At 42.0% G+C, this 26,667-nt stretch overlaps 2 protein-coding genes across 8 annotated transcripts in view; one reads left to right on the forward strand and one right to left on the reverse strand.

The window, feature by feature from the left end:
* Nucleotides 1-12,039, reverse strand: part of eps8l1b (EPS8 signaling adaptor L1b) — an 18,956-nt gene extending 6,917 nt beyond the window's left edge. The window contains exons 1-13 of one of the 4 annotated variants that reach the window (XM_081600460.1): nucleotides 11,896-12,039; nucleotides 11,466-11,554; nucleotides 10,870-11,028; nucleotides 8,765-8,914; nucleotides 8,602-8,681; nucleotides 6,178-6,204; nucleotides 4,611-4,723; nucleotides 4,473-4,525; nucleotides 3,673-3,802; nucleotides 3,506-3,594; nucleotides 3,351-3,425; nucleotides 2,086-2,234; nucleotides 982-1,126 (exon numbers count right to left, since the gene is read on the reverse strand). In XM_081600460.1, the coding sequence (XP_081456586.1) occupies nucleotides 982-1,126; nucleotides 2,086-2,234; nucleotides 3,351-3,425; nucleotides 3,506-3,594; nucleotides 3,673-3,802; nucleotides 4,473-4,525; nucleotides 4,611-4,723; nucleotides 6,178-6,204; nucleotides 8,602-8,681; nucleotides 8,765-8,914; nucleotides 10,870-11,028; nucleotides 11,466-11,546 (1,251 nt within the window). In that variant the 5' untranslated portion in view covers nucleotides 11,547-11,554; nucleotides 11,896-12,039. The remainder of the gene's footprint in view (nucleotides 1-981; nucleotides 1,127-2,085; nucleotides 2,235-3,350; nucleotides 3,426-3,505; nucleotides 3,595-3,672; nucleotides 3,803-4,472; nucleotides 4,526-4,610; nucleotides 4,724-6,177; nucleotides 6,205-8,601; nucleotides 8,682-8,764; nucleotides 8,915-10,869; nucleotides 11,029-11,465; nucleotides 11,555-11,895) is intronic. The other 3 variants (XM_008436294.3, XM_081600461.1, XM_008436296.3) reach the window with 3 other exon arrangements.
* Nucleotides 12,040-13,823: 1,784 nt separating this feature from the next.
* Nucleotides 13,824-26,559, forward strand: LOC103481149 (sodium-dependent neutral amino acid transporter B(0)AT2-like). 4 transcript variants are annotated; one of them, XM_081600459.1, is made up of 12 exons: nucleotides 13,824-13,917; nucleotides 16,253-16,469; nucleotides 19,293-19,450; nucleotides 19,738-19,858; nucleotides 19,942-20,117; nucleotides 20,827-20,937; nucleotides 21,006-21,247; nucleotides 21,575-21,737; nucleotides 21,805-22,006; nucleotides 23,246-23,405; nucleotides 23,483-23,645; nucleotides 23,960-26,559. In XM_081600459.1, the coding sequence occupies exons 2-12, from the start codon at nucleotides 16,253-16,255 to the stop codon at nucleotides 24,347-24,349; spliced, it is 2,103 nt and encodes a 700-aa protein (XP_081456585.1). In that variant the 5' UTR covers nucleotides 13,824-13,917; the 3' UTR covers nucleotides 24,350-26,559. The 4 variants fall into 4 exon arrangements, with proteins under 4 accessions (XP_081456585.1, XP_081456583.1, XP_081456584.1 ...); XM_081600457.1 differs by lacking the exon at nucleotides 13,824-13,917 and adding an exon at nucleotides 14,699-14,811; XM_081600458.1 differs by lacking the exon at nucleotides 13,824-13,917 and adding an exon at nucleotides 14,818-14,968.
* Nucleotides 26,560-26,667: the final 108 nt, after the last annotated feature.

Genomic DNA, 26,667 nt, shown 5'->3' on the forward strand with positions numbered 1-26,667 from the left:
AAATCTGAAGCACAAGAATAGCCTGAAGCTAAATGTTTAGCTTCAAGCTAAATCTGAAGCCCAAGAATAGCATGAAGCTAAATGTTTAGCTTCAAGCTAAATCTGAAGCCCAAAAATAGCATGAAGCTAAATGTTTAGCTTCAAGCTAAATCTGAAGCCCAAGAATAACATGAAGCTAAATGTTTAGCTTCAAGCTAAATCTGAAGCCCAAGAATAGCATGAAGCTAAATGTTTAGCTTCAAGCTAAATCTGAAGCCCAAGAATAGCATGAAGCTAAATGTTTAGCTTCAAGCTAAATCTGAAGCCCAAGAATAACATGAAGCTAAATGTTTAGCTTCAAGCTAAATCTGAAGCCCAAGAATAGCATGAAGCTAAATGTTTAGCTTCAAGCTAAATCTGAAGCCCAAGAATAGCATGAAGTTAAATGTTTAGCTTCAAATTAAACATCTAGTTTGCTAAATACTTAGTTAAAAATAACAAAATATCTAGATTAGCAATAAATATTTAGCTTGATACCTAAATATTTATTTTTGAGTTAAATATATATTTTGCTAACTGCTATTTAACAACCTACTTAACTTGCTAACTAAATGCTAAAAAAACAACTACATAGTTAGCTGTGTGCTAAATATTTATCATGCTAACTGCTATTTTACAAGCTATTTAGTTTCTAACTAAATATTTAATTTGCAGTTAAATGTTTAACTTTCTAACTGCTATTTAATAATCTTTGTAACTAAATATTTATTTAAAAAATAACATATTTAGTTTGGTGCTAAATATTTAGTTCAGAGTGAGTTACTGCATTATTATCCCACCACCATCATCTAAACAACAATATTATAATTTATCGTGATTGGTTCTGCTGACAGGTCTGATCCGTTCAGGTGGTTTGACCTTTGAACCCTCGGAGTCAGAGCAGCGTTCAGGTGCAGCACCAGGTGAGCCAGGTGAGCCGAGCCAGGCTCAGGTATTCCGTACCTCCTGTTTTACTCGGTGGGCCTCATGTTTGTGCTGTGACTCGACCGGATCCTCCCAAACCTGCCCGTCCGCCCGCAGCGCTTCCGGCTTCCAGCCGCTCAGGAACGCCGGGTTGTACGGAGCCACTGGTCCTCTGAGCTGAGCGCTGGGAGGGAACACTGCGTTACTGACTGCTGTCGTCACCTGAGCTCAGGTGTGTTCAGTGTTAACCTACCGGTTCTGCTTTTGGTTTCAGGAACTATAAACAGAAACAGCTGGAAAAGCAGCAAGTGTAAAAGAAACAATGCAACTATTTTACACTAATAATTTGGGTTATTAACCTGAACAAGACAAAATATTATCATATTTTATTCATTCACTTATAAATGCCACAGTTTGAAACTAAATATTTCATTAGCAAGCAAAATATTTAACTTGCTGAACTAAATATTTAGCTAGCAAAGTAAATAAACTATTAAGTTAATATTTATAAATATTTATAGACAATTATTTAACTAAATATTTAAGTATAAATATTTATAATATTAATTGTACATATTAATATAAATTATAAATGTATATTAAAATTTTTTTAAATAATTGTTTTAATTATTAAAAAATTATTTTTAATAATTTCTTATTAAAAATTTACATTTTTTAATTTTTAATAATTAAAAATTTTTTATTTTTAAAAATTAAATAGCTAGCTTGGAGCTATAGCTAGCTCGGAGCTAGCTTGGAGCTATAGCTAGCTATAGCTAGCTCCAAGCTAGCTATAGCTAGCTAGCTTGGAGCTAGCTAAATATTTAGTTTACAAATCAAATATTTAGCAAGATGTATTTGCAAAAAATGTATTTATCAAGATGAATATTTAGTTTACTGACTAAATATTTAGCTTAGACACTAAAATCTTAAAGACTTAAATATTAACTAACTTGTTTGCTCCAAGCTAAACATTTAGCTCTAAAACTCCAGTAATAGTTATATTACTGAAGTTTTAGGTAGCTAACAAAGTATTTAGTTTGCTCAGTGAGTATTTAGTCTCAAGCTGTTTGTCTTACATTATTAACGATCAAATAAAAGGCTGAACTGGACCGATTGATCTTCTGATCCGCTGCTACTGACCGATGGAGCGTCCAGTTGGGACCCAGAGCCGTCCACAGCGCCGCCTCGTCCTCGTTCAGCGTCTCCTGCAGTAGCGACACGGCCGAGCTGGTCATGGCCGGGCTGGACACCGACGCTCCGAACGCCGGACCGCCCGTCGTTTTCACCATCTGAGGACAAGAACCAACCAGAACCAGCGAAACTATTAGTTAAACATCCAGCAGCCAATCAGAGGCGAATCAAGCATCAGCCAATCAGAGGCGAATCAAGCATCAGCCAATCAGAGGCAGACTGGCTGAAAGCAGGAAGTAGAAAAACTCAACAGGTCTAGATTTTTTCTGCTGAGTAAAACCTGCTTCCAACCAGAACCGGCTCGGTTCAGGAACCGGACCAGAACCCGGCTGCTGCCTCTGGGAACTGTAAACAGTAAAGCTGCTGGTTTCCAGTAAAGCTGCTGGTTTCCAGTAAAGCTGCTGGTCTGCTGATCCAGTCCAGTATTTAGAGATGAAACATGTTTTTCCACCTGCAGCTGAAGCAGCTGCTCTTCTTCTCTGGTTCCTTAGAGGACGACATGAAGAGCTTTCAGGTCCTCCAGACCAAGTCCAGATGAGTTGATCTGGACTTGATCAACTCTGGACTTTTACAGGACATTTACCATTCATCACTTTTATCTGTTTTATGCTGCATGTCTTTTAATCCAGCTTCTGATTTAAATAATATTATTTTAATAATATTACAATAATATTGTATTATTTAAATGTTGATTTAAATCAACATCTTCTGTAATTTGACAGTTTTGAGAACTGAGGAGAAATGTTCCTATATTTTGCTGATTTAATCTTTAATGTTCCTTTAAAAACATTTTTATCTCCGTGTTTCTTTGGAAACAAGAAAAATATGGAAATGATGGAAAAATGAAGGATGAAGACGTCAGATTTTCTTTCTTTTCTTCCATCTTTTCTTAATAGATTTTCTCTCTAATGTTTCCCTGTCTTCCTGTTTTTTCATGTTTTCATGTTTTTCCTGTTTTCATGTTTTTCCTGTTTTCATGTTTTTCCTGTTTTCATGTTTTTTCCTGTTTTTTCCTGTTTTCATGTTTTTTCCTGTTTTCATGTTTTTTCCTGTTTTCATGTTTTTTCCTGTTTTCATGTTTTTTCCTGTTTTCATGTTTTTCCTGTTTTCATGTTTTTTCCTGTTTTCATGTTTCTTCCTGTGTTCATGTTTTTCCTGTTTTCCTGTTTTTTCCTGTTTTCCTGTTTTTTCCTGTTTTCGTGCTCCAGTCCTACCATGTCCAGAGGTTTGAAGACGTGGTGCACCAGCTCCTCGGACGACGGGCTGGCGATGGTGGATTTCAGCCGCGCCTGGAGGAAAAAACCACAGCTGGTCGTTACATCTGGAGGCTCGGCAGCCGATAAACGGTGAGTCCGGTAAAAACACGAACCAGCAGGCAGAAACTGTATCTAAACTTCTGGAAGATGTCGATGAACTCGTCCTCTGACGGCGGCCGGGCTTTTTCTGCCAGCAGATCATCTGGAAACCAGTGAACAGGCCAGTTATTCCCACTCTGAGGGGAAGCTTTTACTCTGAAAAGAATCAGGCGGCGTTTACCTTCCGCACTCTGCTTCTTGCTTTTCTTCTTCTTCTTCTTCTTCAGCGTCAGGAGGCTTGATGCGTCGGCCGTCTGCTGCAGCTTCCCCATGAACGACTCGATGTCGTCGAAGCAGCGGTTCAGGATCGTCTGAGGTACGGGAGGCACAACGTTATTCACTCTGCTGCCGAACAAACACCGCACTGCAAAAACACAAAGTCCTTCCAAGTATTTTTGGTCTAGTTTATTGCAAATAAGACAAAACAAGCTTACAGAACAGCTTGTTTTAGGTAAATAAGTCCTTCATATTTATGAAAAACTGAAAGTCCCAAAGGAAGATTATTTCTCTCATTGGAAAAATGTCTTGTTGTAAATAAAGCTAATACTTTCTAAGCTACATATTTAGCTTTCTGGCAGTTTGCAAACTTGCTAAAATATTTAGTTTTGAGCTAAATATTTAGTTTTGAACGGACATTTACAGACATGTCTTGATCAAAATGCAGCTTTATAACTCATGATTTTCTTAATCTTTGACTGTTGGTGTAATTTATTCATTTTGTATTTCAAGTCAATAATTCCTGAATATTGATGAAAAGGTTTTTACACTTATAAATATGGAAAAATGTTTTCTTATAAGTAGAACTAAAACTTTTTAAAGTATTAAGGATTTGTTGACTTGAAACAAGCTCCTATATATTAGGTTACTATAAGTTAGTTCAGTCTAATTTTAAGTATGACACCATGTTTGCCTGAGAAACCAGTAAATCCTTGTTAAGGTTTTGTGTTTTTGCAGTGTAGAAGGGAGGACATGGGAGCGTACCACTTCTCTCTCGGCCCGCAGGAAGGAGATGTCCGGCCCGTTTGGTCCGTTTGCTGTGGAATCGGATCAGTTATGATTCTTTTAATCGGGTTTAGATTCACTGCCGACGCAGACGGACGCCGCCATTTTGTCTCTTACCTTTCAGTCCAGGGTAAGGCGGCGGGTTGACCGGCGGCGCGTTGGGCGCGTACGGGAACGGCGGGTTCGGGATGTCGTACCCGTCGAACATCTTCCCTTCGCTCTTAGGATTCCTGCCGGAGACGAGAGGCGACTTTTAAATCCTCGGCTTTAGGAGCCGTTTGTGGGCGGCTGCCCAGGGCGGCGCGTGCTGCAGGGGCGGCCCGTCCAACACAATTTAGTTTGTAAACTAAACATTTATCTTCCCAACTGCGTATTTAGTTTGGAACTAAATATTTAGCTTGCTAACAAAATATTTTAACTAAAATTTTTGCTTAGTAATAAAATATTTAGTTTATACTCTAAATATTAGCTTGGTAACTAAATGCTAATTTAGAGCTAAGCCGTTAGCTTGCTAACAAAATATTCAGTTGTGAGAAGTAGATATTTATTTTCCAAACTAAATGTTTATTTTACTAAACTAAATATTTAGCTTGCTAACACAATATTTAATTTGTAAACTAAATATTTAACTGTCACTATTAGTGAGATATTAGTAAATTTATGAAATGTATTTATGAAACTTTTATAAATATTTCATATTTGTTCATTTTTAGCTACATGTTTATCGTATTATAGTTACGTTCACGTTGTTTCATATAAAATAACAGAATAAATTAGACCTATGAAGCTACATGATGATGTGAATGATGGTCGTCGGCCCCGGGAACCAACCGGGTAGCACCGCCCCTGCTGGCCTCCTCCAGGGGTTAAAGGTCAAAGCTGCTGTTTGTTGTGTAAACGCCCTTCGGCAAGGGCTGAAGAGTCAAATATGGAGTCAAAAACACGCAGCACAAATTCTCCTTTGTGAATATTTAAATCAGGTGTCCAAAATGCGGGTCGGGGGCCGCTTACGGCCCTCAGAATGATTCTTGGCGGCCCTTCATCACAGCTCATGCAGCTGATGCAGATTTAAAACAATGTTGAGGTGAAGTTTTCACTGATATCAGGTAAAGCAAAGCAAAGTTTTCATCCTGGTTTCTGCTTTGAATAAATTTATTTTAATGGTAAAAACTAAAACGCTGAGCTGAGCGTTTTAGTTTCAGAAACTCATCCAAATGAAGTCAGACTGAGCCATATTCTGTTCTTGTTGCTAAAAAGATTTTTTTAAAAGTTCAGAAGAAAATTAAAAATGTAGCATTTGGTTTACTTCTCTTTCGTTTCTTTTAAATCTGTCAAACTTGTTTTCAATTTATGATTTAAACATTTACAGAAATCCGCATTTTCTGGATTTAGTGTTTAGTTTAGTGTTTAACTAGCTGCTCAAAATCAAAAAAGCTCTTAAAATTTTATTTCAACTTGACATTTTTGGCCTAAAAAGTTTGGACTCCCTGATTTAAATGCAAACCATTTAACCTTGTAACCAGAATTACTGCTAAAAAACGGATAAAAGAAATAAAATTAAATAAAAAAACACGGTTGAAGTTAACTTTTAGACATTTAAATCTCACATTTTAATAAACCCTACCTAATAGTTCCCTCTTTTCTGGGTGAATTTGATAGAAATGTGCGTCTCTGTCCGTCTTACCGTGTTGGTTTTGCCCCTGGAGCGTCGCTGAAAGAGAAACCAGTCAGAGCAGGTGATCCCGTCAGAAAACTGTGGCTCCGCTCTCACTGTCACACCTTCTTAAGTTATGCAGAAACCGGTAAAACGGGTCTGTTTCTGCCTCAGCTGTTTACACTGTCCTGCTGCGTTTCTGCCGCCCTGCCGGCCTTTTCAGCGCCGAGGGCGGAAAATGTCAGAACGTCAGAACCGACCCGCATCCATCTGAGAAAACACTGGAGCTAAGCTGGTCCTGCTCTGGTTTCTGCTAGAAATGTACACAGAAACTAAACTCACCTGAAACAGAAGTGGGCGGGAAGCCCAGAAGCTAAACTCTAGTTGGAGGAGAAACGGATTTGGGGAAAAGTTTACTCAACTACTGAGTAACTGATCAATTATCAATCATTTAATATTTAAATTTACATCATCAGAGGAGCCAAAATACAAAGTTAAGTGGAAATTTAGGTATTTTAAGGATGACAATAATTGGTATAAAGTGTCTGAATCTGGTGAGTTTCTGGTTGTTTTTCATTCAGTGGGAGAAAATCCAGACATTTTAAGAGTAGAAAGTACTACTACTTATTATCTTTGGACCTAAAGAGGAGCGAACCAGAATCAACGCACAGCTTCAGTTATTACAACTGAAAACCAGCGATCAGCCCGAAACCTGGGAGTAGTGATGACCTCTGACCTGAACCTTCAGAGCCACGTTAAGACAGTCACAAAGTCGGCCTTCTATCACCTGAAGAACATCTCCAGGGTTAGAGGACTGATGTCTCAGATCTAGAGAAACTCATCCTGCGTTTATCTTTAGCCGCATTGATTACTGCAACAGCGTCTTCACAGGTCTGACTAATAAATCAATCAAACAGCTGCAGCTGATCCAGAAGCTGCTGCTCGGGTTCTGACTAAAACCAGGAAGATAGAGACATAACTCCAGGTTTAAAGTCCCTCCTCTGGAGTTCAGAGAACAGACTTTAAAATACTGATGTTAGTTAATAAATCACTGAATGGTTTAGCACCACAATACCTTAAAGATCTGTTATTGCTGTACCAACCGTCTGGACCCCTCAGGTTCTGGTTCTGGTTCTGCTCTGCATCCCCAGAACCAGAACCAGACGAGGAGAAGCAGCATTCAGTTTCTATGCACCACAGATCTGGAACAAACTTCCAGAAAACTGTAAAACAGCTGAAACACTGAGAGCCTTTAAATCTCAACTTAAAACCACCTGGTTAGAGCTGATTATGGCTAAATTAGGGTTAGAGTCGGGTTTTGATGTCTTCCATGTTTTTATGTCTTTAATGTTTTTAATTTCTTTTTCTTTCTTTTCGACGTTTTAATGATGTTTTTTTTTTTTTTAATCTCTTTCTCTTTCTCACTGATTATTTCTGTTTTTATTTTAATGATGTAAAGCACTTTGAAATGCCTTGCTGCTGAAATGTGCTATACAAATAAAATTTGATTGATTGATTGATACGTGATAAAAATACTCCTGGAAGTACATTTTGTTTCAAATTTCACTGCAGTGGATGTAACTAGTTTCTACCAGCTTGTCGTTGTTATTTTAACTTGTTTTAGGAAATATTGATTAAAAATCTGGCTGAATGTTTCGCTTATAACGAGACATTTTCACATATTATAATTTAAATAATCTGTCAGTGGGACTAATTATTTTTTTAAATAAATATTATGGAGTTATTGACTCAAACTGACAATTTGCTTTTAATTTAGCTTTTAGTCTTTAACCAAAAATTCAAACAAGTTGAAATAAATTCATTTGGAAACTTTTTTATTTTGACTGATTTTGTTTTTATCATTATTGTTCTGTATTTTATTTTGTTATGTGATTGTGTTATTTATATTAATTATTTACATTTTGGTCTTTAAAATACCAAACTGTCCACATAAGTTTATTTTTAATTTGTCTAATGATGTAATTATTAAACATGACATCATTAATGTTTTTATCATTTTATCAGAACTTGTATCAGAAAGTATTTGATACCAAATACATTTTTTTAGTACTGAACCCATTTATGGTTTTGATATTTATACTACACTGAAAAAACAAACAGTTGAGCCAACTTAAAGAAAAATGGAGTTAATTTGTTACCAGTAATCAAATTAAGTTTTTTTTTTTAAAATCAGTTGTCATGTTAAAGAAACAGAAATAAATTAAGTTTGACAAACTTATTTTTATTACATGTAACAAATTAACTCATATTTTTAGCTCCATTCTCTTTTTTCAGTGTATAAACTAGATACAAATATTTGGTAAAAGTTTGTGTTTTTGCAGTTTTGCGTTAACTTGAGAGAGTTTATCTCCATGTCAACGGTGGAGGTGAAATCAAAACCTAGATTAGATCTATAGGAGTTTTTCCAGGATTTTCCCTCCATATATTTCGTACCTTTCGGCGTCGGGAGCCATCTTGCTGCTGCTGGAGACTTCGGAAACGGCACCTTTAATGTCTTCACAGATCAGCTCTGCCTGTGTGGGAACAACCAGCGTCAGCGAGGGAAGCAGAGCTGGCCGCCGGCCGCTGCCGCCGCCGCCGCCGCCGCCGCCCCTACCTGCATCGGTTCGCAGTTGAAGAAGTGAATGTCCGGCTTCTTCTGGTTGGCGCGCTGGCAGATCAGCAGCAGCAGTGAGGGGAAGTGCTTCTCCGTGTCGATGGTGTCGCAGCGGTAGATGTCTCGGAACGAGTAACGCTCCAGTTCATCCTGCATGAAAACACACTTCAGTTGGAGAAATGCGAGTTAAGCAGCTGCTTCAGGCCTCCACACCACCAGGGGGCTCCCAAGAGCCACAACATACCACCGATAATACAAACTAAATGCTATTAGTCAGGGAAAAACTATCTCTATGTATTTTTGTATTTGGTACACAAATAATAAATTAATCTCTTGCTGCTTTTCCCATTGGCCGTAAAATTGAGCAAATTCAAATTACGAAAATAAATTCTCTAATTTTAAACACGGCAATTTAGAAAAAACTCACAATTTCAGTAGAAAGTTTCTGAAGTGTTTTTTTTCCTTTTGTATTGGTGTATTTTGCAAAACTGCAATTGAAAAACTTTTTCCGCATCACTTGAGTCACATTATCAGCAGCTGGATGTTACTACTGCCAGAAACGACAAAGAAGACGACAGGAAGTAGTGGGAAGATGACGGTGCAGCACGTTTTTAGTTACTTATCGCATGATCAAAAGATGTAAGGTGTGATTTTAACTGCATTTCTTACTTAATGGAAACACCGCGATGCTGAAATAGTGTTTTTCTGACATTAGTGGGATATCGACAAACTTTTGCGCACATTTGTAACGGAAACACAGCAACTGTTCGTGAAGTATAAGGTATGAAACCTGTTAACTTATTTACTGTAAACTTAATGTAAGTCTGTCACACATAGAGTAACTGAGGAATGATGAAGCATCTGGTGTTGACATCCTGGTACAGGGGCCCCAATGAAAATCGGTTTGGGCCCCAGAAAGACTTTGGCCGGCCCTGCTTGGAGAATTAGGAAACATTTCCATCCATTTGGCTGATGATTTGATGTAAAGTTGAAGAACTAGTATTTAGTCCTTCTGTTTCCTCATTTTTTCCTAACTGTAACCCTTTCTGTGAAACTACCCCACAGCATGACGCCGCCACCACTTTGCTGCACAGTTAGTGAAGAGATTTGGGCCTGAAAGCCAAACATGCAAGTCTGAGTCAGATGGTCGAAACTCGGATATAACTGGATGATCCAGCCGGACGATGGCCCCAAACACATCTGAATAAAAATAATAAAATTCATGTCCTCTGCTAAAAGTCGGCTTTTCGCCACTAACCAGGACATTTAAACAAACTGATTAAAAATTCAGCTAAAATCAGACCAGAACCAGCCGAGTTTACTAACTTTGACTAGGACTCTGGTTTTCAATGAGCAGCTTCCCTAAAAAAGCTGCAGGAAAAGCAGCAAACGGAGCGGCTGCCTCTCCCCATCGGCGTCACGCCTGAGAGCTGCTGGTGTTTCAACTCCCTCACATTTCACTCAGTTTAGCTTAAAACCTCATTTCTGCTGCCAGTCTGTGCAGCGAAACTGATGTGGAAACGAACAGTTTGACGTTTCAGTCTCACTCTCAGCTGCTGAATTCACGTCTGACACAGATCCACCCTGAGGATCTGGTTCCTCACATATGGAACACCAAAAGAACCAAAAAATCAGCAAAATATAATGTGTCTTTCACACACTGCAGTTGTATGTAAATACACCAAACAACCATCCAATCACAGACAGATGGTTTTCATTCAGCTGTTAAAACGCCTGGGTGGACCTAGCCCCGCCTTCGAGGCGCAGCTCCTCCAGACTAGCCAGCAGCAATTAGCAAACAGCTGGTGAGCTCATTATGTTAGGTGAAGCTTCAGAAAGAGGGAGAAGTTTTTAAAGAGACAGACGCCCAATTTCAAGGAGTTAAACCAGGAAGTAAAATTTCTTTTGAGTCATATTTGATATTTATAGTATTTTTATACCAACTGAAGGAAACTTGTAAACACAATTGTGCTATAAAATGGCTCCAGGTGCCTGGAAAACACGACGCTGCCCCTTTATGGAAACATCATACTTCTAAAACTGTGTTTTTGGACGTCAGCAGAATGTCACCCAGGTTTGAGACGGACACGCGGCTCGTGCCTCACCTGACTGCTGGCGTCTCGGAAGCGAAGCGAGTTGCTGCCGATGTCCAGCAGCATCTTCTGGCTCCACAGCTTGTTGTTGTCGGCCAGGAAGGAGAGGCGGGCCTGCGCCTCCTCCACGCCCTGGACGTTCCCGTCCTGCAGCGAGAACGTCAGCAGGTGCTGCAGAAACAGAAAGTCAGAAAGTTATTACGTTTACTCAGTTACATTAACGGGTGACTTGTTTTGTACTTTTGGAAGTATTTTTACCTCACTGTACTTTTACTTGAGTGATTTTATTCTGAAGTATTTCTGCTTACTGGAGTAAAATGTCTGGATTCTGAGTGAAAAACATGTTTTAACTCAGACTCAGACTCTCACCTGCAGTTTCTGTCAGTTTCACGAGTTTTATTTTGAAAGAAACTGATTTGGAAACATTTTATTTTGCCTGATTTTATTATCTTTTGTTACATGAATTATTGTCCTTTTCGTCCTTAAAATACCAAAATTCCCACTTTATATTTTGGTCTGTCGGATGATGTAATTTTTAAACTAAATGATTGATAACTTGATCAGTTACTTTTTACCAAACACTTCTTCACTCTGGAGTATTTTCTTACTTTAACTTGAAGCAGATCTGCTCTCAGTGAGTCTGAGTGGAAGATACTCACGTTCACCAGATGTTTCATGACTCGCGTCATCTTCTTGCCTGCATGGAGGAAAGACAGGAAATGAATCTCAGACGTTTGAACAGATTTTTCTAGACCTGCTGTTAAAGCAGCGGCTTCATTCAAATCAACCTCCGGTTGTTTTCCGCCTGCCAGCCCGGCCGCCTGCGCCTGTGAGCCGCGGAACCAGTCCGGCCGCCGCCGCCGCCGCTCACACAGCGACACTTTCTGACTCCATCAGAGGATTTAAACTCAAGTAAAATGTCAGTTTGACATTCCGGGTTAGAAAGATGAGAACAAACCAAAGTTTCCTCCAGCTCTCCGTCATGAGCTGCTCATTTCTCTGTGAACCAACTGGACCTGAAGGGATGAATGAACTCACCCGAAGCGGCTGCGTTTCCTGCGGCGGACGGGTTTGCAGTGAGCCGGAGTCCGCCGGCGCGTCCGCGTCAACGCAGAGGTGTGTCCCGATATCCCGCCCGGACAGCCGAACCCATGAGGACATATTTACTTTGGATCGCTCACCTGGAGCAGCGACATCCTCAGCAAATAAGAGGGCTTTGTTTATTTAAACATACATTAAAAAAAATAACTGTAAATCAAAGAAAATCTGTAAAATAACCAACCAGAGAACGTTCAGTTGTTTTTATTGAACATCGACCGAACCGGGTTTGGTTCCGAGTTTGATCCGATTTTCAACCCAACAGTTAAAGTGAATATTTTCTATGTTTAAAGCCAACAAGAATAATAATTACTTGTTACGAAACAAGTAATTTGGAAAACTGCACGTCTTAAGCGACAGTGAACCGTCACCATGGCAACAGAAAGTGACGCAGGAGCCGTAAACAAACCGACACAAAGTGAAAAACTGATGAAAACATAAACCCAGTTATTATGTCCTATAATGTTACATAACGAAGCTTATTTGGTTTAAAGTTCTGCTTCAGTTTTGTGTTTTATGTCTCTGTGAAACTGAATCAGCTTTTTATCAGGTGAAACTAACTGAACACAACCTTGAACAAGCAGCGTCACGCAGTTTAAACCTGATCATATTTACTCAGCAAAACATGAAGAATGACGGATTATAGCAAACAGAAACGTTTTGACTTCATGGTGTCGCTTCAGTTCGTTGGGGACTTCATCATTGTTGGAAAGGTCTTGCCATATTCAGTTGTTGATTATTGTCACTAATGTTTTGCCGTATAAATTCATTACTATCATTTTCTCTTTTCATTTTTTTAATCGAATTCGATTCAAACTCAAAATTACTTTATTGATCCCAAATGGAGGTTAAATGTTGCAACTCATTTTGATTAAAATAATTAGTGATGACTGTTGGCAGAAAAGAGCTCCTGTAGCAGTCTGTGTTACAGCAACCTTGAAGAAGCCTCTGACTGAAGAGCGTTTTGTAGTTCATCCGACAGAACAACACCGTGTAGCGGACATGCAGGAACTGGAAGGAAAAAACGTCTTTCAACGTTCCTACAGTAAAAATCTGAAAAGTGTGGCATGACTTTGTGTTTACAGACTCAGACTGGTCAGAGATGGTGAGTCTTTGGGCGTCAGCGACAAGAGCAGTGGAATTAGTTTTACTTTTAAAAAGTAAACCCTTTAAATCTTAACATGTTTTTTAAAAAATTATCTTTTAATTTGTCTATAAACTGTAAAATCAAATTTACCAACATTGTTGATAAAGAAATATAAAACGTTTAAATCTTCAGACTGCTAAAATTCAAGCATTTAAACAGTTTAAGATCAGATTCAATATTTTTGACTAATCAGCTGCAGTTAGTTTTGTTTGGCAGTGTCAGAGTAAAGGGGCAGAATTCAAATGCACACCACACTTTTCAGGTTTTGATTGGTAAAATATCTTGACGAAATTAACCTTTTTTTCGTTCTGCTTTGTAAATGTGCAGGACTTTATGTTGGTTTATCACATAAAATATGAATAAACCGCTGTTTGTCCGGCGCCCAGTGGAGGGCGCTCTAAGCTTTAGAAGGGAATCACCTCGAGTCAAAACGAGTCAGTTTTGATTTGGGTTGAATTTAGAGATTTTTCTCTCATTTGAACTCTACTTTGAAACAAAACGTTTAAATATGTGGGAGATTAATTTTATATTCTAATTTCCCATAAACGTTTCAGCTGAAAAAGTCCAGATCTTTGGGTCTCATACGGATGAATCCTCTGGAAAAGTGTCAGTCAGGAAGTTTTCGTTGTTGAAATTACGCTCAGTAGTCTGGAGGTAAATTATTAAAATTAATTTTACAGTGTGTTCCGGCCTCTGTTGTCCTCCAGTGGGAACTGTTGGGGGCGGAGTCACGTTTTAACCTGACTTAACACTAAAGTTGACTTTAGTGTGAGGATATTTGGTCAACCTCGGAGAAGATTTACCTGCTTTTACAGGTAATTAATGAGTATTTATTGGGTTAATTAGGAGGTTTTTTCCTCGCCTCTTTAAAGGGGAAGTTACTCCGTTGTTTCTGTTTTATTTACCTCCAGAGCAGCGGCATACGTGGCATCCTGTGTGTGTGTTGTTGTTATTGCTGCTTCAGATTTTTACTATTATTTTAACAAAGTATGACCAAGTCTGGCACTAAATAAGGAGAAAAATCACTAAAGATACAGCAAACTGAAATGAAATGAGAGTCTTAAACTATTGAAATGTTCTTTTAAAACAGTTTTAACTGTTACATTCTCACTGTTTTCCTTTATTCCAGAAGCTGGTGCATAATTCAGCTGTTTAGCCTGACTGAAAACACCGACACGTGTTGGAAAATTTAATCCTAATCTCAAAGTATTTACGGCTCATTCAAGTTTATAATCGGCATCGGATGTGACGTTCAAGTGACAGAAACAGCGTGTGATTTATTTACGTGTAGTCTGTGACCGGTGGTCTGAGCTGGATAAACTGGGTCAGTGGCAAAATTATCTTTGGTTTTTATTATTTGTGTATTTATAGATTTATTTACTTTATTTTATTTTATGGCACAATTTGTTTTTATTGATGATATTCAGAGGGGAGATGAGAGAGTGGGAAAAAAAAAAAAACATTCAGCAAGTGAGTCACGGCTGGGAATCGAACCCGGGACTTCGGCATCGAGTATTAGCTTCTGTTAGCCTCTAAACGCCCCAACGCGTTTACGTTTCTAAGCTAGCCGGCTTAGACATGAGTACGTTAGCTCTGTCCATCCGTTCCGTGGGGACCATGAACGCATCGGCGCTGGTTCGTTGCGTCAGGCGGAAGACGGGCAGGACTCGGAGCCCACGTCCTGCTGGGTGGGTGGGAAGAACACGCGGGTAAACTTACGTCTCTTTTAGACTTAAACTGTAACATTTATAGCGCCGCGTGCTTAATGTTGGCTTCGAACTGTGACGACAGACGTTGGCGCGCGGGTTTTGCGTGAGCGTGGCGGTTGAATTCGTAGCGGCACGTGCGCGAGCGAAAGGATAACAGGTAGTTTCTTTGATCTCTCCGCATGTTCTCTACCTGTTTGCTAACAGTGTTAGCTGCTGCCTATAAGGCGGATTTGTGTTGAAAGCTGTAGATGCTCCTGTTCGTGCGGGTTGTTATGGTGACCAAGGTATCTAGTCGGGTTATTGTTTTTTATTACTGTCTCACAGCGCGCGCGGAAGCAAGAGGAATTTACATTTACGATGTAAATCCCCTAATCTGGGATTATCCTAAACCAGGCAAATGGACTTATCTTTACTCGCCGGCTGGTTGGCATTGTAGTTTCACACTCACCTCAACAAGCCTTTGCTTCCCTGTCCCGTTTCTGTACGTTCTCATTGTGTATTAGCGATGCAAGATAATATCGGCAACAACATCGGCATGTGTTCGATAGGTAAACTTGGCCGATAGTGGCGGTTTTTTCCGTCTTGTTTGTGTTTCTATAGGGTTTCAATGTTGCTAACTTCTGAGAAAAACAGTAGCTATTGGTAGCCCATAAAAGACCGAAAAAATAATAATAAAAAAAAGATTCTGTGAATGTTCATATTGGAGTTTGAGTCTGAGCTGCCTCCGACTTGCCTGCCCAGAATTCTGACTTCTGAAAATCGACTTTCATAGTTTTTTTTTTTTAAAGTAAATTTCTGCCCAAAAAACAGATAATTTTTCATTAATTACAGAAATTTTCTAGAAAAAAACTTTTGACTTTGAAAAATTTAAAATTTGTTTAAATTAACCCTTAAATTTTCAGATTAACGTCATATTTATTTAAAAAAAAAACTGGGAAATTTCTCAGTCTGAAAAATAAATAATTTACTAGAAAGAAACCTAAAATGTTGAGATTAATCTCAGAAATTTTGTAGTAAAAAAAACTAAAAACTTTTTTGTTTGGAAAGTCAAAAAATTGCTTAAGCCCCCCCCCCCCTCAAATTTTCAGATTAATCTCATGTCAGAGCATGAGAGCATTAATAAAAGTTTATTCCTGTAAGAAGCAGCAGCAGCGTCGTTTTCTTGCAGCGGTGATTAAAGTCTGTTTTCCTAGAGTTGCAGCCCAGACGTTGCATTAGAGAGCCGTAGATTTAATATTATTTCTCTGCTATGCGTCGGTTGGTTTATCGTAAATCCTCCTGTTGATGTTTTCTGCTCCATTTGGTAACAAAGCCCTCGGCTCTGGTCCGTTCTTCAAAGCGATGAGGAACGACCAGTACCGGTTAAATCCTCTGAAACGACCCGTGTGAACTGAGCAGGCGTCGTGACGTGTGGTGGTTTTGTCATCCGCTCTGCTCCCAGATGGAGAAGCAGCCTCTGCCAGATGACGGCGACAAGACGGGCCCGTCGGCGCCGGGCCCGGACGGCAGCGGCGACGCCGGGCGGCCGGCCGCCTCCGAGCCTCCGTCCCGGGCCGGGTGGAACAGCAAGGTGGAATATTTTTTAGCCCAGGTGGGATTCAGCGTCGGCCTGGGAAACGTCTGGAGGTTTCCGTATCTGTGCCACCAGAACGGAGGAGGTGAGCGGATGTGACGAGCCGCTGCGGCTCAGACCGAACGTTTGTTTTGTTTTTATTTTATTTGAGCTGAAACGATGCAGCATCTAAAAGAAACTGTTGTCCTGCTGACTGGCTGGTCCACCAGTTTAACACTGAAAACCAAAGAAACGTCTAAAACCAACTTCAGAACAAGATTTCAACAGAGTTCATCTGTAAAACTGCCTTTACAAAGAAACTCATTTAGAACTGTAAAACAGAACAACAAAACGTGCTGCACTGCAAAAACTCAAAATCTTACCAAGTATTTTTATTTAGTTCCTTCTGCAAATATCTTAGTTCACATGAAATAAAACAAAACTAACCTACAAGTAACTTTCCAATAAATCTAGGGGCTCGTTTTAGGTGAATAATTCCTTCATATTGATTTTAAAAAGTACTATTTCCACCGGCAGATTATTTCACTGATGACTTGGGAAAAATGTCTTGTTACTGAGATAATTCATTAATCATGTAGTGGATGTTTCCTGCTGAGGCGTTCAGTGACAGAACTCCGTTGCTAACTACCGTTAGCATTCGTCAACAGTTGCTTGGTGGAAGTGAGAGCGTTGCTAACTACTGTTAGCATTCGTCAACAGTTGCTTGGTGGAAGTGAGAGCGTTGCTAACTACTGTTAGCATTCGTCAACAGTTGCTTGGTGGAAGTGAGAGCGTTGCTAACTACTGTTAGCATTCGTCAACAGTTGCTTGGTGGAAGTGACAGCGTTGCTAACTACTGTTAGCATTCGTCAACGGTTGCTTGGTGGAAGTGAGAGCGTTGCTAACTACTGTTAGCATTCGTCAACAGTTGCTTGGTGGAAGTGAGAGCGTTGCTAACTGCCGTTAGCATTCGTCAACAGTTGCTTGGTGGAAGTGAGAGCGTTGCTAACTGCCGTTAGCATTCGTCAACAGTTGCTTGGTGGAAGTGAGAGCGTTGCTAACTGCCGTTAGCATTCGTCAACAGTTGCTTGGTGGAAGTGAGAGCGTTGCTAACTACCGTTAGCATTCGTCAACAGTTGCTTGGTGGAAGTGAGAGCGTTGCTAACTACTGTTAGCATTCGTCAACAGTTGCTTGGTGGAAGTGAGAGCGTTGCTAACTACTGTTAGCATTCGTCAACAGTTGCTTGGTGGAAGTGAGAGCGTTGCTAACTACTGTTAGCATTCGTCAACAGTTGCTTGGTGGAAGTGAGAGCGTTGCTAACTACTGTTAGCATTCGTCAACAGTTGCTTGGTGGAAGTGAGAGCGTTGCTAACTACTGTTAGCATTCGTCAACAGTTGCTTGGTGGAAGTGAGAGCGTTGCTAACTGCCGTTAGCATTCGTCAACAGTTGCTTGGTGGAAGTGAGAGCGTTGCTAACTACTGTTAGCATTCGTCAACAGTTGCTTGGTGGAAGTGAGAGCGTTGCTAACTACTGTTAGCATTCGTCAACAGTTGCTTGGTGGAAGTGAGAGCGTTGCTAACTACTGTTAGCATTCGTTAACAGTTGCTTGGTGGAAGTGAGAGCGTTGCTAACTACTGTTAGCATTCGTCAACAGTTGCTTGGTGGAAGTGAGAGCGTTGCTAACTACTGTTAGCATTCGTCAACAGTTGCTTGGTGGAAGTGAGAGCTTTGCTAACTACTGTTAGCATTCGTCAACAGTTGCTTAGTGGAAGTGAGAGCGTTGCTAACTACTGTTAGCATTCGTCAACAGTTGCTTGGTGGAAGTGAGAGCGTTGCTAACTACTGTTAGCATTCGTCAACAGTTGCTTGGTGGAAGTGAGAGCGTTGCTAACTACTGTTAGCATTCGTCAACAGTTGCTTGGTGGAAGTGAGAGCTTTGCTAACTACTGTTAGCATTCGTCAACAGTTGCTTGGTGGAAGTGAGAGCGTTGCTAACTACTGTTAGCATTCGTCAACAGTTGCTTGGTGGAAGTGAGAGCGTTGCTAACTACTGTTAGCATTCGTCAACAGTTGCTTGGTGGAAGTGAGAGCTTTGCTAACTACTGTTAGCATTCGTCAACAGTTGCTTGGTGGAAGTGAGAGCGTTGCTAACTACTGTTAGCATTCGTCAACAGTTGCTTGGTGGAAGTGAGAGCGTTGCTAACTACTGTTAGCATTCGTCAACAGTTGCTTGGTGGAAGTGAGAGCGTTGCTAACTACCGTTAGCATTCGTCAACAGTTGCTTGGTGGAAGTGAGAGCGTTGCTAACTACTGTTAGCATTCGTCAACAGTTGCTTGGTGGAAGTGAGAGCGTTGCGCAGCACAAATAATCACCTGGCCGAAACACGGCGCGCTAAATAGTAGAACAGAACTCGACTAAGCCGAACGAATTCATTTTGATGGGTAACACAAATAAAGTTATTAATGCAAGTTTTGATTCACACAGCAAACAAAAACAATAATAGTCTTAAAACTCTTGTTTGGACGAAGTCATCGCAGGTTTTAAACCGGATTGGTTAGTTTGTCCTCAGGCGGTTACACAATAATAAAGGTGTGACGACATTAATGCATGTGTTCATAGTTCAGCATCATGTTCAGACAAACAGGATCTGATCAGAAGAAAGTCGTTTACATTCATTTTCACAGATTTACAAATTTTCCTGAGCTTTAAAATTAAGTTGGGAATCCAGAACAAATCCCAGATATCGGGAACAAATGTATTTTGTCATCAATTCGAATTGCACGAAGGCGGTTTTGGTCGAATTCCAGGACAGAAAACGGTCGTAACTTTTCCGTTTCTCTGCAGTCAGAAGCCTGTTCGTAACCTCTGCAGTCTTTTCAGCTCCATCACGTCTGTCTGAAGCTTCTGCTTTCGGCCGCCTCCCCAGGAGCCTTCCTGCTGCTCTACGTGTTGCTGATGCTGGTTGTGGGAATCCCGTTGTTCTTCCTGGAGCTGGCGGCCGGCCAGGACATCCGGCAGGGAAGCATCGGAGTCTGGAAGTCCATCTCTCCCAGGCTGGCGGGAATCGGCTACTCCAGCTGTGTGGTAGGGAAACGCCGGATGACCGACGTCTGAAACGCAGCGAGAAGCATCTGTGGATGAGAAGTTCTGATGAAATACGAGCAGAAAAACTCAGAGAACATCTGATTTATCATTTATCCAGATATCCAGTTTTCACGACCAGCATCGTGCTAGCATAGCTGCCTTGCTTTCTGTTAAAAAAGTAACAAATCAAAAATGATTCAAAATAAAATGTCAGACTAAAATCCAGACTGGAACTGATTTTTGAGCGTTCTGAGTGGATCTCTACAGATTTTTGTTTTTCCCTGCAGGTCTGCTTCTTCGTGGCGCTCTACTACAACGTCATCCTCGCCTGGAGCCTCTTCTACCTCGGGAACTCCTTCCAGGACCCGTTGCCTTGGCAACAGTGCCCCGAACACGGAAACGCAACGGGTAAAAAACGCAGAGCACTGACGTTCCCGGCCAGGAGGAGCCGGTTGGTTTCTAACGGCGAGGCGTCTTGTTTTGGGCTCCAGAGAAGGAATGCGAGGCGAGTTCCCCGACGTCGTTCTTCTGGTACCGCAGCGCGCTGGACATCACCGACTCCATCGACCAGGTGGGATCCTTCAACCCCTACATCGTGGGCTGCCTGCTGGCCGCCTGGACCATCGTCTGCCTGGGGATGTTCAAGGGCATCAAGTCCTCCGTCAAGGTCACTCACCGGCTTCTGCCTTCAAACCGAAACCATCCCGATTCAGTTCTGTGTTTGGAAATCGCTTGTATTTCAATGTGGTGTTTTCAAGGTTTGGAAAGTGCTTGATTTCTTCATCAAGTCCTTGAAAGTTGTCAATATTCAAACTCCATGTTTGGTTTAAACAACATTAAATCTGCGAAACCTGCATTCAGCTGAAACTGGACATTTAAAAACGCTTCATTTTTTCTCACCGTTGGAAGTTAAATAAACTTTTTGCTAACTGCCAGAAAACTTTTATCTAAAGATGTTTTTGAAAGCATCTCAACCAGAGAGGTTTAAAACATTTAGTCATGTTTTAGTTTGTGCTGTTATTAACTGTAATTAATTATACAATATGAATGGAAACTGCATTTTTCTTTAGCTTATTTGTGCTACTAAGTTTAAAAACTCATCTTGAAATCAGTCACCCAGGAGTTTGTAAGCATTTCAGATGATTAAAACAAAAACCTGATCAATAATTATTGATATCGACCGATATGAAAGGCTTGACCCGTTTCAGTTTAACTAAATGTGGGATGGATGAACCGCTAAACCCAGTTAGCAGGAGCTAATGCTAAGCTGCTAACACGAGGAAGCTAACGGCAGCAGCTAAACCTTTCAGCTGGTCGACTCGACACCTGGCAGGTTTTCCAATAATCGGTCAGATTGATCGTCTGTTCGGTTCCAGGTCATGTATTTCTCCTCCATCTTCCCCTACGTGGTTCTGGTCTGCTTCCTGATCCGCGGCCTCATGCTGGACGGCGCCGCAGAGGGAATCACCCACATGTTCTACCCCAAGGTAACGCCCGGCCCGCCCGCCCGGCGTTTCCCTCGGCCGACCTCTGACCTGTCGCCGTGTGCTTGCAGCTGTCGATCTGGGCGGACATCCAGGTGTGGCGCCAGGCGGCCACGCAGGTGTTCTTCGCTCTGGGCCTGGGCTTCGGCTCCGTCATCGCCTACTCCTCCTACAACCCCAAGAACAACAACTGCCACCGCGACGCCTTCACCGTCTCCTCCATCAACTTCCTGACCTCGCTGCTCGCCACGCTGGTGGTGTTCGCCGTGCTCGGCTTCCGCGCCAAGAAAAGGGTCGTGGCCTGCGTGGCCAGGTGGGGTCAGAGGGCAGAGGGAGGCGGGGCAGGTCGGCCATATTGGTTTCCTTTCCTCACTTTTTTATTTATTCGTTTTGTCCTTTTGGATTTTCTTCATTCTAATTTTTTTTGTTGTATTTTAAATGTTTTTATACTTTATTTCCTTTTTGTTTCCAGTTTTTGTATTTTTCTTTGTATTCATTTCCTCCGTTTTTGCATTTTTTGTTTTTATTTCCTCTATTCTCTCCATTTGATTTGTTCATTATTTTTGTTTGTTTTTTATTTATTTCTTGTCGTTTTACTTTGTAAACTTTTCGTCTCATTTCCTTCGTTTGTCTCCTGCAGGAACCTGGAGCAGCTGCAGTGGCAGCATCATGCCAGCCTGTCGACCTTTAACCTTTCCGACCCGGACTCTGTGGACTGGCGGGCCTACAGCTCCTGGTTCACCCAGCATAAAGAGACTCTGGCGAATCTGACCGACTGCGACCTGGAGAAGGAGATGCAGACGGTGAGGCGTGTTTCAGGTTGACCTTTGACCTCTGGGCGGCGCTGACGGCGGCTGCGTTTGGTTGCAGGGCGTGGAGGGGACGGGCCTGGCCTTCATCGCCTTCACGGAGGCCATGACGCTGCTGCCCGGCAGCCCCTTCTGGTCGGCCCTCTTCTTCCTCATGCTGCTCAACCTCGGACTCAGCACCATGTTCGGAACCATGGAGGGAATCCTGGCGCCGCTCCGGGACCGCTTCGCCTCGCTGGCCCGCAACAAGACCAAGCTCACTGGTAAGCCAGTTCAGACTGGGGGGAAACCAGTTCAGACTGGGGGGAAACCAGTTCAGACTGGGGGGAAACCAGTTCAGACTGGGGGGAAACCAGTTCAGACTGGTAAACAACCAGTTCAGACTGGTAAACAACCAGTTCAGACTGGGAGAAAACCAGTTCAGACTGGGAGAAAACCAGTTCAGACTGGGAGAAAACCAGTTCAGACTGGGGATCAACCAGTTCAGACTGGGAGAAAACCAGTTCAGACTGGTAAACAACCAGTTCAGACTGGGGGGAAACCAGTTCAGACTGGGAGGAAACCGGTTCAGACGGGGAGGAAACCAGTTCAGACTGGGGGGAAACCAGTTCAGACTGGTAAACAACCAGTTCAGACTGGTAAACAACCAGTTCAGACTGGGAGAAAACCAGTTCAGACTGGGAGAAAACCAGTTCAGACTGGGAGAAAACCAGTTCAGACTGGGAGAAAACCAGTTCAGACTGGGAGAAAACCAGTTCAGACTGGGGATCAACCAGTTCAGACTGGGAGAAAACCAGTTCAGACTGGTAAACAACCAGTTCAGACTGGGGGGAAACCAGTTCAGACTGGGAGGAAACCGGTTCAGACGGGGAGGAAACCAGTTCAGACTGGGGGGAAACCAGTTCAGACTGGGGGGAAACCAGTTCAGACTGGGGGGAAACCAGTTCAGACTGGGGGGAAACCAGTTCAGACTGGTAAACAACCAGTTCAGACTGGGGATCAACCAGTTCAGACTGGGAGAAAACCAGTTCAGACTGGTAAACAACCAGTTCAGACTGGGGGGAAACCAGTTCAGACTGGGAGGAAACCGGTTCAGACGGGGAGGAAACCAGTTCAGACTGGGGGGAAACCAGTTCAGACTGGGGGGAAACCAGTTCAGACTGGGGGCAAACCAGTTCAGACTGGTAAACAACCAGTTCAGACTGGGGGGAAACCAGTTCAGACTGGGAGGAAACCGGTTCAGACGGGGAGGAAACCAGTTCAGACTGGGGGGAAACCAGTTCAGACTGGGGGGAAACCAGTTCAGACTGGTAAATCTCATCTCGGCTCCATCCTTACTGGTGAATCTCCAGTTCATCTCCAGTATTTTTATAGTTTTTTTCTCCAAACTGGGATGTTTAAATGTTTGGTGTTTCCTGTGGGAAGTTTCTGTACCGTCAGCGTCATCCAGCCTGGTTGACCTTCTGACCTCTGTCCCTAACCGGCGTCCATCTTGGTTCCAGTGGCCAGCTGCGTGGCGGGCTTCCTGATCGGCCTGCTCTTCACGCAGCGCTGCGGGAACTACTTTGTGACGATGTTCGACGATTACTCCGCCACGCTGCCGCTCATCATCGTCGTCGTGTTCGAGACCTTCAGCGTGTCGTGGCTCTACGGCGCCGACAGGTGAGGCCTCCGCCGCCGCGCCGCGCTGATGGCGCTGGCGCTGACGCCGCCATCGCCGGTCTCTGGTCTCCCTCCAGGTTCCTGGACGACATGGAGGCCATGCTGGGCTGGAGGCCGTCGGCCGTCTACAAGTACCTGTGGAAGTACGTGTGCCTGCTGGCCATGCTGGGGCTGCTGGCCGCCACCACCGTCCGCATGTTCATGGAGGCGCCGACGTACATGAGCTGGAACCAGGAAACGGTACGCAGCGGGTCAGAACCGCCTTCAGGGGCTCATTAAAATCACCAATAATCACCAATAATCAGAAACCAGAACGATCTCAGTTACACGCTTTATTTCTTTTCCTTTCTTTCCATTTGTGAATCAACAAAGTCAAAGTTGTTTCTGTACGTTATAATCTGAACACAAGTGCACACCGCACTTTTCAGATTTTATTAGCATCATAAGCGAAGCTGCTGAAATGTTGAAGTTTGTTGTTGCAACGGAGGAAAACATGAAGCCTGAAGCTTTAAAGCTTTAATCGTTTTCCGTCTGATGGATGTTTTGCTTTCCAGGCGTCGGAGGTCCGGCTGCCGTACCCCGGCTGGGCTCTGGCGGTTCTGGCTCTGCTGATCGTCTTCGCCATGCTGCCCGTCCCGGTCGGGTTCATCTACTCGGTTCTGCAGGACCGCAGGCGGCCGACCAGCAGGCACCTGGAGGCGGGTCTCTACCGCATCGTTAACTTTGACGAAACGCCCATGACGGACATGACCGACCCGGACCGGACCGACCCGGATCGGACCAACCCGGATCGGACCGACCCGGATCGGACCGACCCGGACCGGACCGACCCGGACCGGACCGACCCGGACCGGACCGACCCGGATCGGACCAACCCGGATCGGACCAACCCGGATCGGACCGACCTGGATCACCGGAACGGCTTCATACCGTCTGAGTCTTAGAGAAACGCACGACGCAGGATTAGGGCCGGACTAAGAGATTATTTTTAATTACAATGATAAAATCATAATATTACCAGAAGAAAAGTCGTAAAATTACGAGAAAAGTTGTTTTTCAGATATTTGAGCTCTATTTGAATCTCATCCGGTTGAATATTCCAGGCTGGTTTTCTCTGTAAAACCTTCGTTCCAGAATATAAATTCCTCAGATGCTCAGCGTTCCTGTGTCGGATTTATCCTGGAATCACTTCATTCCGCTTTTATCGCATCATTCCGACGTTTTCTCCAATCGTTACGTTTTTCTTACGTTTTTCATTTCATTACAACTTTCTAGTATTATAACTTTTTTTCGCAAATAACTTTGTCGTGACTATTCTGTAATATTTCTCTTTTTCACTCATTATTACAACTTCTGGTAATAATATGACTATAATGTAGTTATTACAACTTTATTACAACTTGTTTCTCGTGTTTTGATTTTACGACATTGTAACTTTTGTCTTACACTTTTTTCTCACATTGTTGTGATTTTTATTCTGGTTTTTATCTTTTTTTTCTTGTCTTTCTGCATTTTACGACTTTTTTCATGAGTTTATTCTCGTAATATTACGACTTTATTTGGATAATATTGTGACTTTTTTCTCATTTTTCGGCCCTAATGTCGCAGAAATGGCCAAAATTCTGCCATAACAACTTTAATTCACCATTTCTGGAGCAAAAAGTTTAATTTTTAAATATTTAAAACCTTTTCCCCTATTTATTTTCACAAAGTCAAATTAAATCCATAAATTTATGGATTTATTAAATTATTTTTCCAACAGGAATGTCTTAAAAAGTTGATATTTGAGGAACTGAAACGCTGCTGACCCAACCCGTCATGATCCGTTCCTGCACATGTTTTACAAACTGATGGTTCAGAAGCGACGCGGCTGCACGTCCGCGACCTCTTGACCTTTCAGACTGACCTCATGAACCGAGCTGCCGTCCGCGTTTCGGTTTCTGCAGCTCGTCTGCCAAACATTTGATCTGAATCTTCAGTTTGTCGTTTTCAGACCTGGATGTTTACGGCGCCGTAAATGTTTACAAACACTGTTAACGAGAAATGTTTGTTTTCACGATATATCGGCGTGAACATCGGTATCATTACGTAATCGGTCCGATGAGTAAAACCGGAGCTTCCGATGTTTATTTGTTTCGATGTTTATTCTGTTGCTGACAGAAACAGAAGGTTCGACTGAAATGGTGTCGGCGGTTCTGGTCCAGAGGAAAGATGATCAAATATTTAGGCTGATACTGATATTAATCCTGTTCTTGTATCCGATAACCGATATCATTTATATCGGTACTTTTGACACTGTAAAGTGACGTTACGCGTGAATACGAAGGCTCTAAAAGAAAAAAATGCAATTGTGTTAAAATTGTAATGTGTTAATCTATGTCATTAACAGAATGTACTCCTTAAAGCCGATACCGATACCGATACGTCATGAAGCCCCAAAAGTATTTACATATCAGCCTCCATTTCCAAAACATTCGCCGTTTGGCTGAAAGTTGCGTGTGAAGCTGATGTTTTCTGATCTCATCTACCTCCACTACCGTCTGGAAACCAGACCTCTGCTGACCGATCCGCCCGCTCAGCAACGGTCAGAACCCTGTTGCCAACTTCACTATTTCACTAATACATTTTTTACTTTTCACAAAGAAAAAACACCTGAATGAGCAGGTGAGACTCCAACATTTATTGCGGTTCTAATAATTATTAATCTCCCAGATAGATATCGGTTATTGGTATTGGCTCAGATTAGTAAATCGGTGCTTCCTGCTCTTTGGTTCCAGGTTCTGTCCGGGTCCAGACAAAGTGTTGGGTCTGGTTTGGTTTCAGCCTCATGACATGGTGGTTCTGCTGACTGAATCAGTCGTTTGAGCCTCGTCTGCAGTGTAAATATGTAAAAAGCAGAAACTGAAGCTAAATTAAATGAGCTTGTAGATATTTTTAGTTTGTCTTCTGCTTTTTGTGATTTTTAGTTTTTATTCCGTTATTTTTCACTCTTAATGTTTTAAACTTGAGTCACATGAACATAAAAAGCTGCATTTTAAGTGCCTTCAACATAAATAAGACGAAACAAAATGTTGAAATCTTTCTGGTATTTAATGTTTTACAAATGTAAAAACAAATTTTCTGTATTTGTCATAATAAAACTTCTGCAGCAAAATCTTTTTGTTCCTGTCAGATTCTATTTCCTTCCTGGATTCAGTTTTCAAGCTCTGAATATTTAATTTCTTCCTTTTTACTGATTTGACTGAAATGATCTGTGAGGAAG

Source organism: Poecilia reticulata, chromosome 19 (genome assembly GCF_904066995.2).
Source record: "Poecilia reticulata chromosome 19, P_reticulata-male-v2, whole genome shotgun sequence".
Lineage (NCBI taxonomy): Eukaryota > Metazoa > Chordata > Actinopteri > Cyprinodontiformes > Poeciliidae > Poecilia > Poecilia reticulata.